The sequence below is a fragment of the Dromiciops gliroides genome, chromosome 4 (assembly GCF_019393635.1).
Source record: "Dromiciops gliroides isolate mDroGli1 chromosome 4, mDroGli1.pri, whole genome shotgun sequence".
NCBI classification, from domain to species: Eukaryota; Metazoa; Chordata; class Mammalia; order Microbiotheria; family Microbiotheriidae; genus Dromiciops; species Dromiciops gliroides.
In genome coordinates this window covers 400,482,405-400,495,124 of record NC_057864.1, presented here as the reverse complement: position 1 = coordinate 400,495,124, position 12,720 = coordinate 400,482,405, and the positions used below count along the sequence as shown (strand labels likewise).

General features: G+C 38.1%; 1 protein-coding gene across 1 annotated transcript in view; it reads right to left on the bottom strand.

Moving 5' to 3' along the window:
* SYTL3 (synaptotagmin like 3) overlaps nt 1–12,473 on the bottom strand; it is a 95,616-nt gene extending 83,143 nt beyond the window's left edge. Inside the window, exons 1-3 of the mRNA XM_044003508.1 lie at nt 12,457–12,473; nt 10,888–11,088; nt 5,766–5,984 (exon numbers count right to left, since the gene is read on the bottom strand). Of these exons, the coding sequence (XP_043859443.1) occupies nt 5,766–5,984; nt 10,888–11,088; nt 12,457–12,473 (437 nt within the window). The remainder of the gene's footprint in view (nt 1–5,765; nt 5,985–10,887; nt 11,089–12,456) is intronic.
* Between the last annotated feature and the right edge of the window lie 247 nt (nt 12,474–12,720).

Genomic DNA, 12,720 nt, shown 5'->3' with positions numbered 1-12,720 from the left:
GCAGTCTAAGAACCCCTTCTCTGAATAATGCTTTTAAATGCAAAAATGGAAAGATGGAAGATAATAAGGTATATTAACGAATTGGATTAAAACAGGATTAGCAAAATACATATTTTTTAAAAACTAGTTCACAGTCCCCAGGTTAAGAACTCCCTGTTCTAAACATTATCCAGTGGAACTATATATTTTCTTCAGAGCAAGGACCAGCCTGCCATACAAGTCTTTTCACAGACTTGGTCTACCACAATAATTTGTTTTTCTTTCAGCAGATACTGAACTAGCTGAACTAGTCTGGGGAAAGCAGAGTTGGGATAAAGAGGGGGTAGCCCATGTGGAGCATTAGAAAGGAAACTCTGGGGACAGTACCACCTTGGCTACAGTTATGCTGAGAGATAGAGGCCCTCCCCCTAAAGTCCTTTGGGACTAATTCTGTGCCATGTTTCTAGAGGAACATAAAGTGAGATATGAGGATCTGGATGCTCTGAGGGCTGGGGACTCCCCATGGAAAGGAAATGTTCCTTCTGGACAGAAAGTTCATTCCTTCCTCCAATCTCATTCCAATACCTGAACCCTGAGTCAAAGCCTGTTTGTCCATCTGTTTTGGTTCTGTTGTGTCTATTAAAGTCCAAAGGCACAAGCCTAACCCAATCCAAAAATGTGAGATGTAGGGGGGTAGTGGTGCTACACGAGAAGTGAAACAGTATCGTGGCATGAATGCTAAACAAAGACTCAGGAGATCTCAATTCAATGTGACCTTGGAAACTTTCTATCTTTGTGATACTGGTAAGTTACTCAATTTCTCAGAGCCTCAGTTTCCTCACCTGTAAAATGAAGATTAACTCACCTTCCGTACAGGTTATTATAGGATCAAATGACATAATATAGGTAAGTGGCTTTGCACTCCTTAGAATTCTAAAAAAACATGAATTGTTAAAGGTAATTTGTTATCATTCAATTGTGTCTGACTCTTTGTGACACCATTTGGGGTTTCTTTGCAAAGATACTGGAATACTTTGCCATTTCCTTCTCCAGCTCACTTTACAGATGAGGAAAGTGAGGCAGAGTTATGTGACTTGTCCAGGGTCATACAGCTAGTAAGTATCTGAGCTGGATTTGAACTCAGAAAGATGAATCTTACCATTCCAAGCCCAGCACTCTATCCACTGTGCCACCTAGCTTCCCCATTAAGAGTTTACAGTGAATTGGTATAGTATAGACCACAGAGAGGGATTATATTTCCATTCGAAGCAGGTTAAACAACTTCACCTTTCTTTTTTGACTGGATGATTGAAATGGAAGAAACACCTAACACCGACGAGGCAATTTAAGTAGATTTGTATCAGGAATGTCAATGAAGATAATCCTTGAGGATTTAGAAAGTTAGAATCAACTGCTGTATCCACAACATATTAATGCCCTAATATTCTTGTTCCCAGTGGGCCCTCATATACCACTGCTTTTCTCAGGGTACATTTTTAAATCCCTAGGGTTAAAACTATTTTTCCAGACTCATGCACTGTCAAATTCTAGCCTTTTTTCTTATTTTCTACTTTCACATAGCCCTGAGAAAAAACACCGAAAAGCAGTGAATTATGCTCTTGTGCAAACAAACTCATACCAACTCATACACTCACTTCATTGATTAGTTTGATAGAATATAGGTTTGAGCTAAATATACCTTTGATCTCAAGACATCTCTGATCAGGATTCTTTGAATGGGTATCCCCAAGAAAGGAATGGAAAACATTCCTTTTTTTAAAAAAAATAAAACAAAACAGGCAAAGATAATAATAATGCTTTCTAACCGCTCAAAGACAAAGTATTCCCACTTCTTTTACAGGTATTTTTTCCTTACTACTTTATAGGTTTACTAAAAATATAATCAACTATTAGTCTTTAAGTCTCAGAAAAGACCAATAATCCTTTTGGGGTTGACGCAGTCTATGCAGTCAGGGAGGCTGCTCCCTGCTTATAGTATTAAAGTACTAGAGGCAGGGCAGCTAGGTGGCGCAGTGGGTAGAGAGCGCCGGCCCTGGATTCGGGAGGACCTGAGTTCAGGTCCGACCTCAGATACTTGGCACTTGCTGGCTGTGTGACCTTGGGGCAGGTCACTTAGCCCTCATTGCCCTGCAAAAAAAAAATCAATAATAAGTAATTTTTTTAAAAGTACTAGAGCAAAAAGGTCTTTCAAGCATGTCCTCCTGATTCACATAGAAGCCCTTACACAAGCATACACCCTCTCTAACAGAGATGCAGTGAGGCTTCATTGGCCTTTGTGTTCACAAACCATGTTTTTATGGCACCCTTAACATAGAACCTAGGTTTTTATGGCATTCCCTTAACATAACTTAGAACCTAGGTGACCTTAGGGGCAAGTTGCTTAGGATTTTAGCTTCTTCATCTACAAAAGTTATAGTTCACAAGCAAGAGTGTGGATTTTCATGTCAGGAGTCTGGATTCAAATTCCTACTTTTCCACTTATACCCTGTAAACCCTTGGGCAAGTCACATCTCTTTCTGAGCTTTAGTTTCCTCATGTATGAAGTGATGGGGTTGGTTCCTGACTGAGAGATAATGAATACAAGATTAGTTTTTCATACATCAAAATGGTGAGATTTTGTTTTGCTTGAATATGCACTGCTGAGACATTAGTTTTGGTTCTTCTAATTTTTTGGAAGGAAAAAAAAGTGGGAAGAGGAGAGAGGCTAGTGGATAGAGCTAATAAAATAAAACAAAGTTAGAAAAGGTCATTGAAGCATTATTCAAATGCACAAAAGAGAAAGTGAGTAGGAAAGAGACAAGCAGATAAATTTTGAAAATAACATGTTAGAGAGGACAGTTAGGTGGTGCAGTGGATCAGCTCTGGATTCCAGGAGGACCCGAGTTCAAATTCATCCTCAGACACTTGACACTAGCTATGTGACCCTGGGCAAGTCACTTAACCTCATTGCTTGCAAAAAAAAAAAAAGAAGAAGAAGAAGAAAAAGAAAATAACATGCTAAGATGAAAGGGTGCCCATCAATTGGGAAATGGTAGGAAAAAGTTGTGATAGATGAATGTAATGATATACTATTGTGCTGTAATAAATGATTAAAGGGGAAATTTCAAAGAAATCTGAGAAGATTTGTAGAAACAGTAGAGGTGGAAGTAAGAATAACCAAGAGGGCAACATAATAACAACAACAACACTGTAAACACAAACAAGTTTTGAAGACTTTAAAAATGGGCCACTGCAACAAAGGTCCCGGAGGACTGAGAAAGTGTTCACTATTTGCTTCTTGAAAAGAAGGGTGATTGACTCAGAGTACAAAATGAGACATATATGGATATGACCAGTTGCAGAATTGTTTTGCTTGACTATGCATATTTTTCACAGGGTTTTTTTTAATGGCAGGGAGAGAAAAGAGAGAAAAAAAATTTTTGTTCATTAGAAAAAATAAAATTTTAAACCTTTAAAAGAATCCATAGAGGCACAAAAACAATTGGAGAATTTACTATAGACAGAGAAGTCAACAAGCTGTATATTACTCAGATTTGCAAAGTCTTCTTTTTCTGTTCTACTTTGTATATAGAAATGCTCTTTTTATTTGGTGCTTGTTAAATTCAGAATTAAAAAAAATAAATGTGGAAAAAATAAAATAATGGGTTGCATTAGATGGCCTCTAACATCCTTAGCCTACTCTAATTCATGAGGCCGATGAGCTTATTGGTCTTTGAGGCCTGTTTCCATCTCTGCATTCTGCATTTCTACTTGCAGTCAGCCCTGATATCTGATTTGTGTCTGGGATGTCACTTTGGGTTCTTACAGTAGAGCCAAAGCCCTGGCAGATCTTTCCAAGGCTTGAATGGCTTTGCAACACAGGAGAATCCTATCATCCTATGACAAGCATGCCTATGTGAAGAGAGACCTCCACACCAGGTGATGAATTTTAGTTTGGACACAGGCAACTCATGGAGGTGCAAAAAGATGTAATCTTTGTCCTCATTTAGGTTCTTCTTGCAAAATAGTAATTAACCTGAGGACTTCCCTATTTCAGGACAATGAGAAGGGGTGCATGTATAGGTTTCACCCAATTGCCCAAAGAAATCTAAGACACAAAAAAGTTAGAGAAATTCTGCTCTAATGTATGTTAATTGGGATGTAATGTTATTTTGCCTCTTCCTTTATGTGTATTTTTCACCTGAAAAAGTTTTTATTACAACATTAGACAGTTTGGTGATACAGTCGAGAAGGTATTTGTACTTGGAACCAGGAATTCATGAATTCAGATCTTTTCTCAAACATTCTTTATGTGGACCCTGAGCGAGTTATTAAACCTCTCTCAGCCTTGGTTTCCTCATGCGTAAAATGGGATAATAATAGAACCTACCTCAAAGAGTTGTTGGTGAAGTTCAGATGAGATAAGTATATAAGGTTCTTTGAAAATTTTAAAACTCCATATAAATGTTAGCTATTATTTAATGGATGTTCCCCTTGCCTTAGACAATAAAATGGAATGGTAGCAAGAGAGCTGGACCTAGAATCAGCAATACCTGAGTGCTATCCATGGCAGACATGTTCAGGGACACGTGGCAAAGAAGTATTTATTTTTAACTCTTTCTGTGGTGATCCATTCCAACCCCCAATTCTTTAGATTCATTAGAAGATCATTAAAGGTTCAAGAGGAATGAGAACAGCACAAAGTAAAAGGAAGGGAAGGAAATTGATTCACAGATGGTTTTGCTGTGACTTAGTAAAATAACTTATTCGTGTACCGCAATGTCTAAAGAACCAAGATTAAGGTAGAGGAGAAAAGGTAGCCCAATTCAAGAAGGTCTGGTGTAAAGTCATATCTCATTGTCCTGAATAGGGTGGGTCCTAGAGTTAAGAGTTAACCTGAGGAACTAAGAACCCAAGCCACCGAACAAATCGGTAGCCCTAGGGCAAAAGACATCTAGCCTACCTTTCTTTAATAATTTGAGTCAGTCCCACAAACATTTATTAAGATCCTCCTGATTTGCCAGACACACTGCTATGCACTGGGGGATACAAAAAGAGGGCAAGAGATGATTCCTCCCCTTAAGGAGCTCACGATTCAATGACAAAACTTCTGTAAGTTACCATAATTTTCAAGTTTGATTTTCTTCATCCTTATCATCATAGAAGCACAGAGGTGAAAGAACCTTGAATGTGTCCCAGAGTCTAACTACACCTGTTTTCTGCAAAATCTCTGACAAGTCCACTGCAAATTCCTTCATACAATCTTAATGTAATAGGAAGTGCAGAAGGTTTGTTTTCCTGGTCACCCTCTTCTGGACACACCCCAGGTTGCCCAGAATAGAATGCCAGATGTGGTCCTACCTGGGCTGGCTATGGTTGCACTATCACCTCTCTTATTGTGAACAGTGTCTTTCTTAATACAGCCCAAGGTCATATGAGTGTTTTTTGGCCACTCTATTACACTGATGACTCACATTGACCTTGAGATTCACTAAAATCCCCAGATCAAGAGATAAGAAGAACCATTGTCTAGCCATACTTCCTCCACAGAGGCCTTATGCAGTTGGGTTTTTTGAATACAAGTGTAGAATTTTACACGCTCCTATTAAAGTTCATTTTATTAAATAGGGTCCATCACAACAAGCTGTCAAGATGTTTCAGATACCACTAATTTTGTTGTCCAACAGCTTAACTGCCCCTCCCAGCTCTATGTCAAATCGACTTGGTAAGCATAGCAACAACCACTAGTTTGCAAATAACTTGGTTAACCAATCTGGACTACTCACCCATCTGCAAAGCAGACGGTACATTTCCACATGTAGGTTTTCTTCAGGAAGACCCGACACTCAGAACATACTCGATGGCTGCAGCCCTGGCATACACCTCCTCGGTTTATCACAGAGCCCAGAGATTTCTGGCATCGTGCACAGGATTTCTCTTTGTATTCCTGATTTGTGTTCTTTGCTGGTCTCCATCTAAGATCCTGCAGGTGCAATTTCAGTTTCCTGTGAACCCAAGAAACCAAATGATAATAAATAATTTAGCACAAGTTGAGACTACCCTTCAATCTGTTTCTATAGGGTAATTCTTACCCTGCCCAATCAAGGCACATAGGAATATAGTAACAATATAGTATAAAATATTCTAATGTATATTTTAACAGTATAATTATTTCCCCATGTTATAATAATATATGCAGAATGTCTGTAGAATATTATATACATATAGAATATGTAGAATGTATTATAATATATAGAAATATATTCCATATAACTAATCATCATGCATATAATAATATGATTATATCATATGATGTAGTACATATACATCTAAATATATTTCATGTTATAATACATTGTGGTACACATAACAATATGCATGCATAACATACTCTATCTCATACATGTGCAAAATATGTATTACATGTTATAATATAGCAATGCATATAATAATACAACCACATTATATAACATATTACATTTATATGTAAAATATGTATGGCATATTATGGTGTGTATGATTATATCATGTGATATATTCTACATGTATGTGATAATATGCATTAGTGCTATAATATGTTACTACAGTGTATGATAATATATAGTAGTAATTCCAACCACTCCCTCCCCCCCAAAAGAAAGTAGTGAGAAAGAAAAGCAGGAAAGACATGAAAAAAGACAATGTAGTATTAAGTCTCAAGGAAAGGACAAATTTGCTATTCTCTAAGTCCCCCAATAATGAGAACTCACAGTGCTGTTTAGCTCATAATGGTGTTTTTCTCACAATGAGCCTTTAAGGTAGAATACACAATTTTTTTTTTTTTTAGTGAGGCAATTGGGGTTAAGTGACTTGCCTAGGGCCACACAGCTAGTAAGTGTTAAGTGTCTGAGGCTGGATTTGAACTCAGGTACTCCTGACTCCAGGGCCAGTGCTCTATCCACTGCCACCTAGCTGCCCCTCCACAATTATTATTATCTCCATTTTATGGATAAGTAACCTGGGAGTTAGGTTAAATGCCTGAAACTTTTTTTTATTGTTATCCAAAAGACCTATACCTAGCATACTTCAAACCTTTCCATTCCTTTATCAAATATTTATTCAGTGCCTAATAGTTTGAAGAAGCAACATACTATGAAAGAAGATTGGCCCCTGAGTCAGAAAGACCAGGGTTCAAGTCCTACCTCTGAAATCTACACTAGCTGTGTGAGCCTGGTAAAGTAATTTACTCTCTTTGTCCCCCTAAATTGAAGAGCTGCTGATCTTTATTGGTAGAGGGAACCTCCCTACATCAATGAAATCAAAAGGCCAGAAGAGCTTCAATTTACATAGCATTCTATTTATATAGCATACAAAATATTCTCCTTCCCAAAACCCCATGAGGAAGGTAGTACAAGTATTACCCCCATTTTATGGATGAGGAAAACAACACTCAGGGAAATAATGTAACTTGCCCACGATCTCACTGCTAGGATCCAGAGCTTGCTGACTCCTTCTCCCTTTCCACTCTGCTACCTTGTCGAAGGATTGTGCTTGGGCTACGGGCATGAAGGGGATAAAGAAGGACAATGGGAAAGGGAATAAACATTTATATAGTGCTTACTATGTGCCAAGTACTGTTTTTAAGGAATTTATAAATGACTATTGGTGTAAGACCTTTAATGTACACACATAAAAATACAAATTAGAATGTAAAAGATGCATTAAGAGTAGTATAAAGTATTAAGAGATCAATCAAATGTGGGAGAAATCATATCCAGCTATTGGGAAACTGTCCATTAAATCAGCAATTTATGTAGTACAAGGCACATTATCAAACAGTAAAATATTGATTAACCAGGACCTGAATTAACAGGAATGTTTTGTGCACTCAGAAAAAAGTCACAAGAAACCAAGTTCATATCAGGAATTTCTTTAATTAAGTCCTGGGGTTGGAATACTCTGAGAACAGTCTTCTTTTAGGCAAGACACTCCTTCACTCTAGGTCTGAGTTTTGTTATTTGAAAAATGAGGGGACTGAGGCTGGGTAATCTCTAAGATTGTTTCCAGAAAACAAAGTACATGCCTATCAATGATGGATGAATGTAATGAAACATTAACGTGCTGTAAGAAATCATGAACCTAGGGGCAGCTAGGTGGCACAGTGGATAAAGCATCGGCCCTGGATTCAGGAGTACCTGAGTTCAAATCTGGCCTCAGACACTTGACACTTACTAGCTGTGTGACCCTGGGCAAGTCACTTAACCCTCATTGCCCCTCAAAAAGAAAGAAAGAAATCATAAACCTGATAGAGAGAAGCACAGAGAGATCTGATATGAAAAACTAACTGATGGTAAAGTGGAAGTAAGCAGAACCAGAAATAACATACACAATGGACTGTTGCAAAATGTACAGCAAGTGGAAAGAACAGAAATAAGACCAATTGAAACTAAATGCTATAAATTATAACTATCTAGTTGACCTCAGTGCAAGGATATGAGAAGTGAGGTTTATGGGTATGCACTACATATAATGTCAGACTCATGTATGTTAGTTTTGTGAACTTTTTCTCCTTCTTTTATTTATAGAAGGATAGTTCTCTGATGGAAAAGGAGAGGATACCTTGGAATATAGATTATGTAAGAAATAGAAAAAAATATCACAAAAGACATTTTGAAAGGATTCTTTCTAGTCTTACCATCCTATGATATTCCCTTTCCTCCTACAGTCTATCTATTGACTAGATGGATGAGAATTAATGCTCAGCAAGAAATGGCTCCAGCCATTGACATCTCCCTGTGATAAAAGGAAACCTGATTTTCTCCAGTCACTCCACTCACTGATGCGAGAAAAGTCTATGGAAGCTTTTGGAAGGTTTTTCTATAGGTAAAGACGTGAAATAAAGACAGCTCTCTGGATGGCTTCCAGATAACGAGAAAATTTGAACACTAGCTTCTCTGAGTATTCAGATTCTGCAATGACATTATAAGTAGATTTCTGTCCTTCATACTAGTTTTCATTTGTATTGACAAAGTCTAAAACTTCTGCCACTTAATGTGGATGAAGAAAGGATTCATTATAAGTATCCCCCCTTTAATACAACTTCTGTTTCAAAGCTTAAGAAGAGGCACAATAGCACCAACATAATGCTGGGTTTGGTCTGAAAAGCCAGTGGTGCATATGCATATGTATTCACACATACATAAGAGCCCACATTCTATTCAGGTTATTCATAGAAAGGTCAGGAGATCTACAGACAGGAGCTGGTGTTCAAGTTCCATCATGTACCAGCTGTATGGTCTGGGAAAGTTATTTCAGCTCTCATCACCTAAGTTTCCAAATCTGCAAGATAGGGGCTATTAACATTTGTGCTATTTCCCTGATAGGGACCAAGGTGAGCAGGGCACATACACATATAAACAAAGACTTTGGTAACTTTAAAGTACATTACAAATGTGGGTATAGTTCAAATATATAATAGCATTACCTTATTAAATATAGTGTTTGTCAAATAGTGGGAAGATGCTTATTGTGACAGAAAGGAGGAAGCAGTTTCTAGTAATGATTCTATTCTAACTTCATCTTTACCCCTACAAAGCAGAGAGGCCAGAAACATGAAAATAAATAAATTGTCTCCATTTATATTTTAAGTAATGGCTCCAGGCTGCTTGCTCATTTCATTGACCATTCATTCCCCTACCCCACTCCCAGCAAATGGACAACAGAGTACACAGAATGACATCTTTGAAGTGCTGATCAGCGATTTTTAAGAAAAGGTCATTTCTCCACATTCACTCAACCTCTTCTCACTGCTGCTCCAGCTTTTTCTCCTTCCAAGTCTAATACAACCTCAGGACTTTATTTATAGGTGTCAGCAAAGAAGAGGTTTATTTAAAGGCTTCTCCAGCCTCAGTTTTCCCAGGTGTAAAATGAAGAAGAAGCTGGATTCATGATCTCCCAAGATTTAAAAACTATAAACTTGTAAGAGCAGAATGTAGTAAAAAAGAATGACGCCTCTGTAGTCCAAGGGCCCTGGGGGGGTTTGTGTCCTGCCTCTTTCACTTACTAACTCAGTGAGTGACTTTGGGCAATTCATTTAACCTCTCTGGGAACTCACCTGTTTCAGCTGTATAATGAGGAAGTTAGACTAAAAGATAGATAGATAGTCTAAGGTCTCTCTCTTCCAGCTCTAAATGGATAAAATCCTGCATATATCCCTTTAATTGAGCCCCATAAATTGAAGTAGAAAACTAAAAACTGAAAATGGCAAGTCAGTCCACAAACTGTAAACTATAGTAGCTCCTCTTTTATCAGCTGCTGTGCATGTGGAAAGGTAAGTGTGGGGTTGCATATATAAATAAGCCTCTTACCTCCCCCAAATCCAGAAGCTATGCACTGCCACATTAAAATGAGATGTGGGCTTTGCGCTAACAAGTCTTCCCTGTCAAACTGGGTATTTCCCCTGAGAGCTTGTTTATTGCATTCACTGGCATCTCATCACCTGAGTTGCCAGCCTATTCAGTGTCAGGTTCCAGCTTTCACTCAAGCAGTTTTGCACCTTTAAATAGCGAACTCCCAATTCTGCCATCAAATACTGGAGTGAAGAGTCTTGAACTGCAGGGTACTTGCCCTTTGGAGTGTACTGAAGGACAGTTCAGTCAATGAAGCAACATTTGTGAAGCAAAGCACCATTGAAAATGACTCAGAAAGACAGGTCCCTAGCTTCCTGCCCACTTTCTGATTTCAGATGGACAGGAATGGTGACCTCCACCCAGCTCCTTCAGCCTCTGGTCTTTCTCAGAAGCTAAGAACCACTTCCCCAAGTAACCCACCCCCTTGTTAGTTTCTCGAAGAGAAGCAGAAGAGAGAAAAATGGAAGGCACCAAGAAACAGAAAGCAAAACCATGACATCATGCTCAAATGCCAACATACCTTATCCTCTCCTCCTCAACCTTTTGCACCACCTGATCCCGGTACAGTACCTGAAGTACCATCTCACGTTCCAGTTCCTTGAGGGAATTCAGATTGACTTCTTGGTCATCTTCTTTTCCTTTATTTAACCAAGTCTCAAACTTGGTCAGTTTACTCACCACTCCACCTAACAGTTCCCCTGTTGTTTTGGCTTCTATGCCTCTGAAGAGTAGTGACCTAAGAGTTCTTGAAAGAACTAACCTCTCTTATTTCACTGGTGATTGTGGTTTTGTTCTTTGTTTTTTGTTCTTTTTGTTTCACTGTGTCATGCTCTTTGGAGGGAAAACATCAAGAGTTTGTCTCTGCTTAGTCATTATTTTCAAAACCTCTCTGCCACCTGGTGAGTGTTTTCACTGGTCATCCTCCAAGAACAAAAACACCTTCACCTTGGGGAGGTGGTTCCAAAGGTAAGATGTGGTCCCAGATAGATATTCTGGTAGGCAAAAGGCAATCTGTAAGCTAAGGGATATTCAAAAACAATATAAATAGCTTGTTTTACTTGTAATACTTCATTGGCTCCCTGTGGCCAGCAGACTAACCCTGTCAAGGATGACATGGACAGTAGACCTGCACGGGGTGGAAGACTGGCTAGATGGCCTCTAAATCACCTTCCAACTCTTTTTAGAGTCTATATCAGTTGTCATGCAAATAAAAAGGTAGTCTGCTTCAAGAACCTATAGAAAAACAAAGAAAAAACATTTTCCTCTCATTCTCTTCACTTAGAATAAATAAGCAAAGCATTACTGGACAATGTCATACACAGAGGTGAGCTCTTTCTTTCTCATTTGCTGCTATGATTTTTCAGAAGTATTAAATATATCATTCCTTATTTTAATGAACATCAGATTGCTCAAATTTTAATTCTATGACTGTGTATATGTTAATAGTTAAGTATAGAGAGAGATCTGTATAAAATATGAGCCTTCCTGAACTTTAGTATTAGGAATTAGAAATCATCTCTTAACCAGTTGTCAGTTATTATACCAACATATCAGACAATACCATGACATGCCTTGCACATAGCAGGACGCTTAATAAAATATTGTATTATTATTATTATTAAAATATTAAATTAATACTTGATACTACAATCATTTATTTTCATCAAAGTTTCCCCATTTGGGAGTTGAGGATATAGACATATTCAGAGGCATAAGGAGCAAGGAGCCATCTTCATATGACGATTTCTATCAATTATTCATGGACTTTCATAGTTTTTGCAGGCTGTCATATGAATCATGCCTATCTTATTTCTGTTGGGACCAGATAAAAGGTTTTGTACATATTCTCTCTGCTATCTTTTCAAACAACTTCTTGCCCACATCCCCTTCCGTCCTTTCCTATCCCTACTTAAAGCTAAAAAGACATTTAGTTTCCCAGTACAATGGAAAAATGGTGTCTAATTAATTCATTTCATACAGATGCATTTGCTGCAAATAAGCATTTAATATAGAGATCTTATCCAGCAAAATAAATACAGCAGACCCTTTTGTACCCTCTCCTTTCTCAAATGACCATGCCAATAATTACCTGTTTATCTGTTGCATCCCCAGTCATTCAACTAGCATTTATTAAGTGGCTTTTAGGTGCCAGGCACTGTGCTAAGTTCTGGAAATACAAGGCAAAAGTTATCCCTGCTCTCAAGGAACTCACAGTCTAATGGGGGAAAAGGGGGAAGGGTATTGACAGGGTATAGGACTAAGAACAACAATACTTCAGAATTAAATAGCCAGCCCAACTATTTCTATTTTACAGAGAACAGAGGAACTTCTGGAATGAGGATAAAATAGTTTC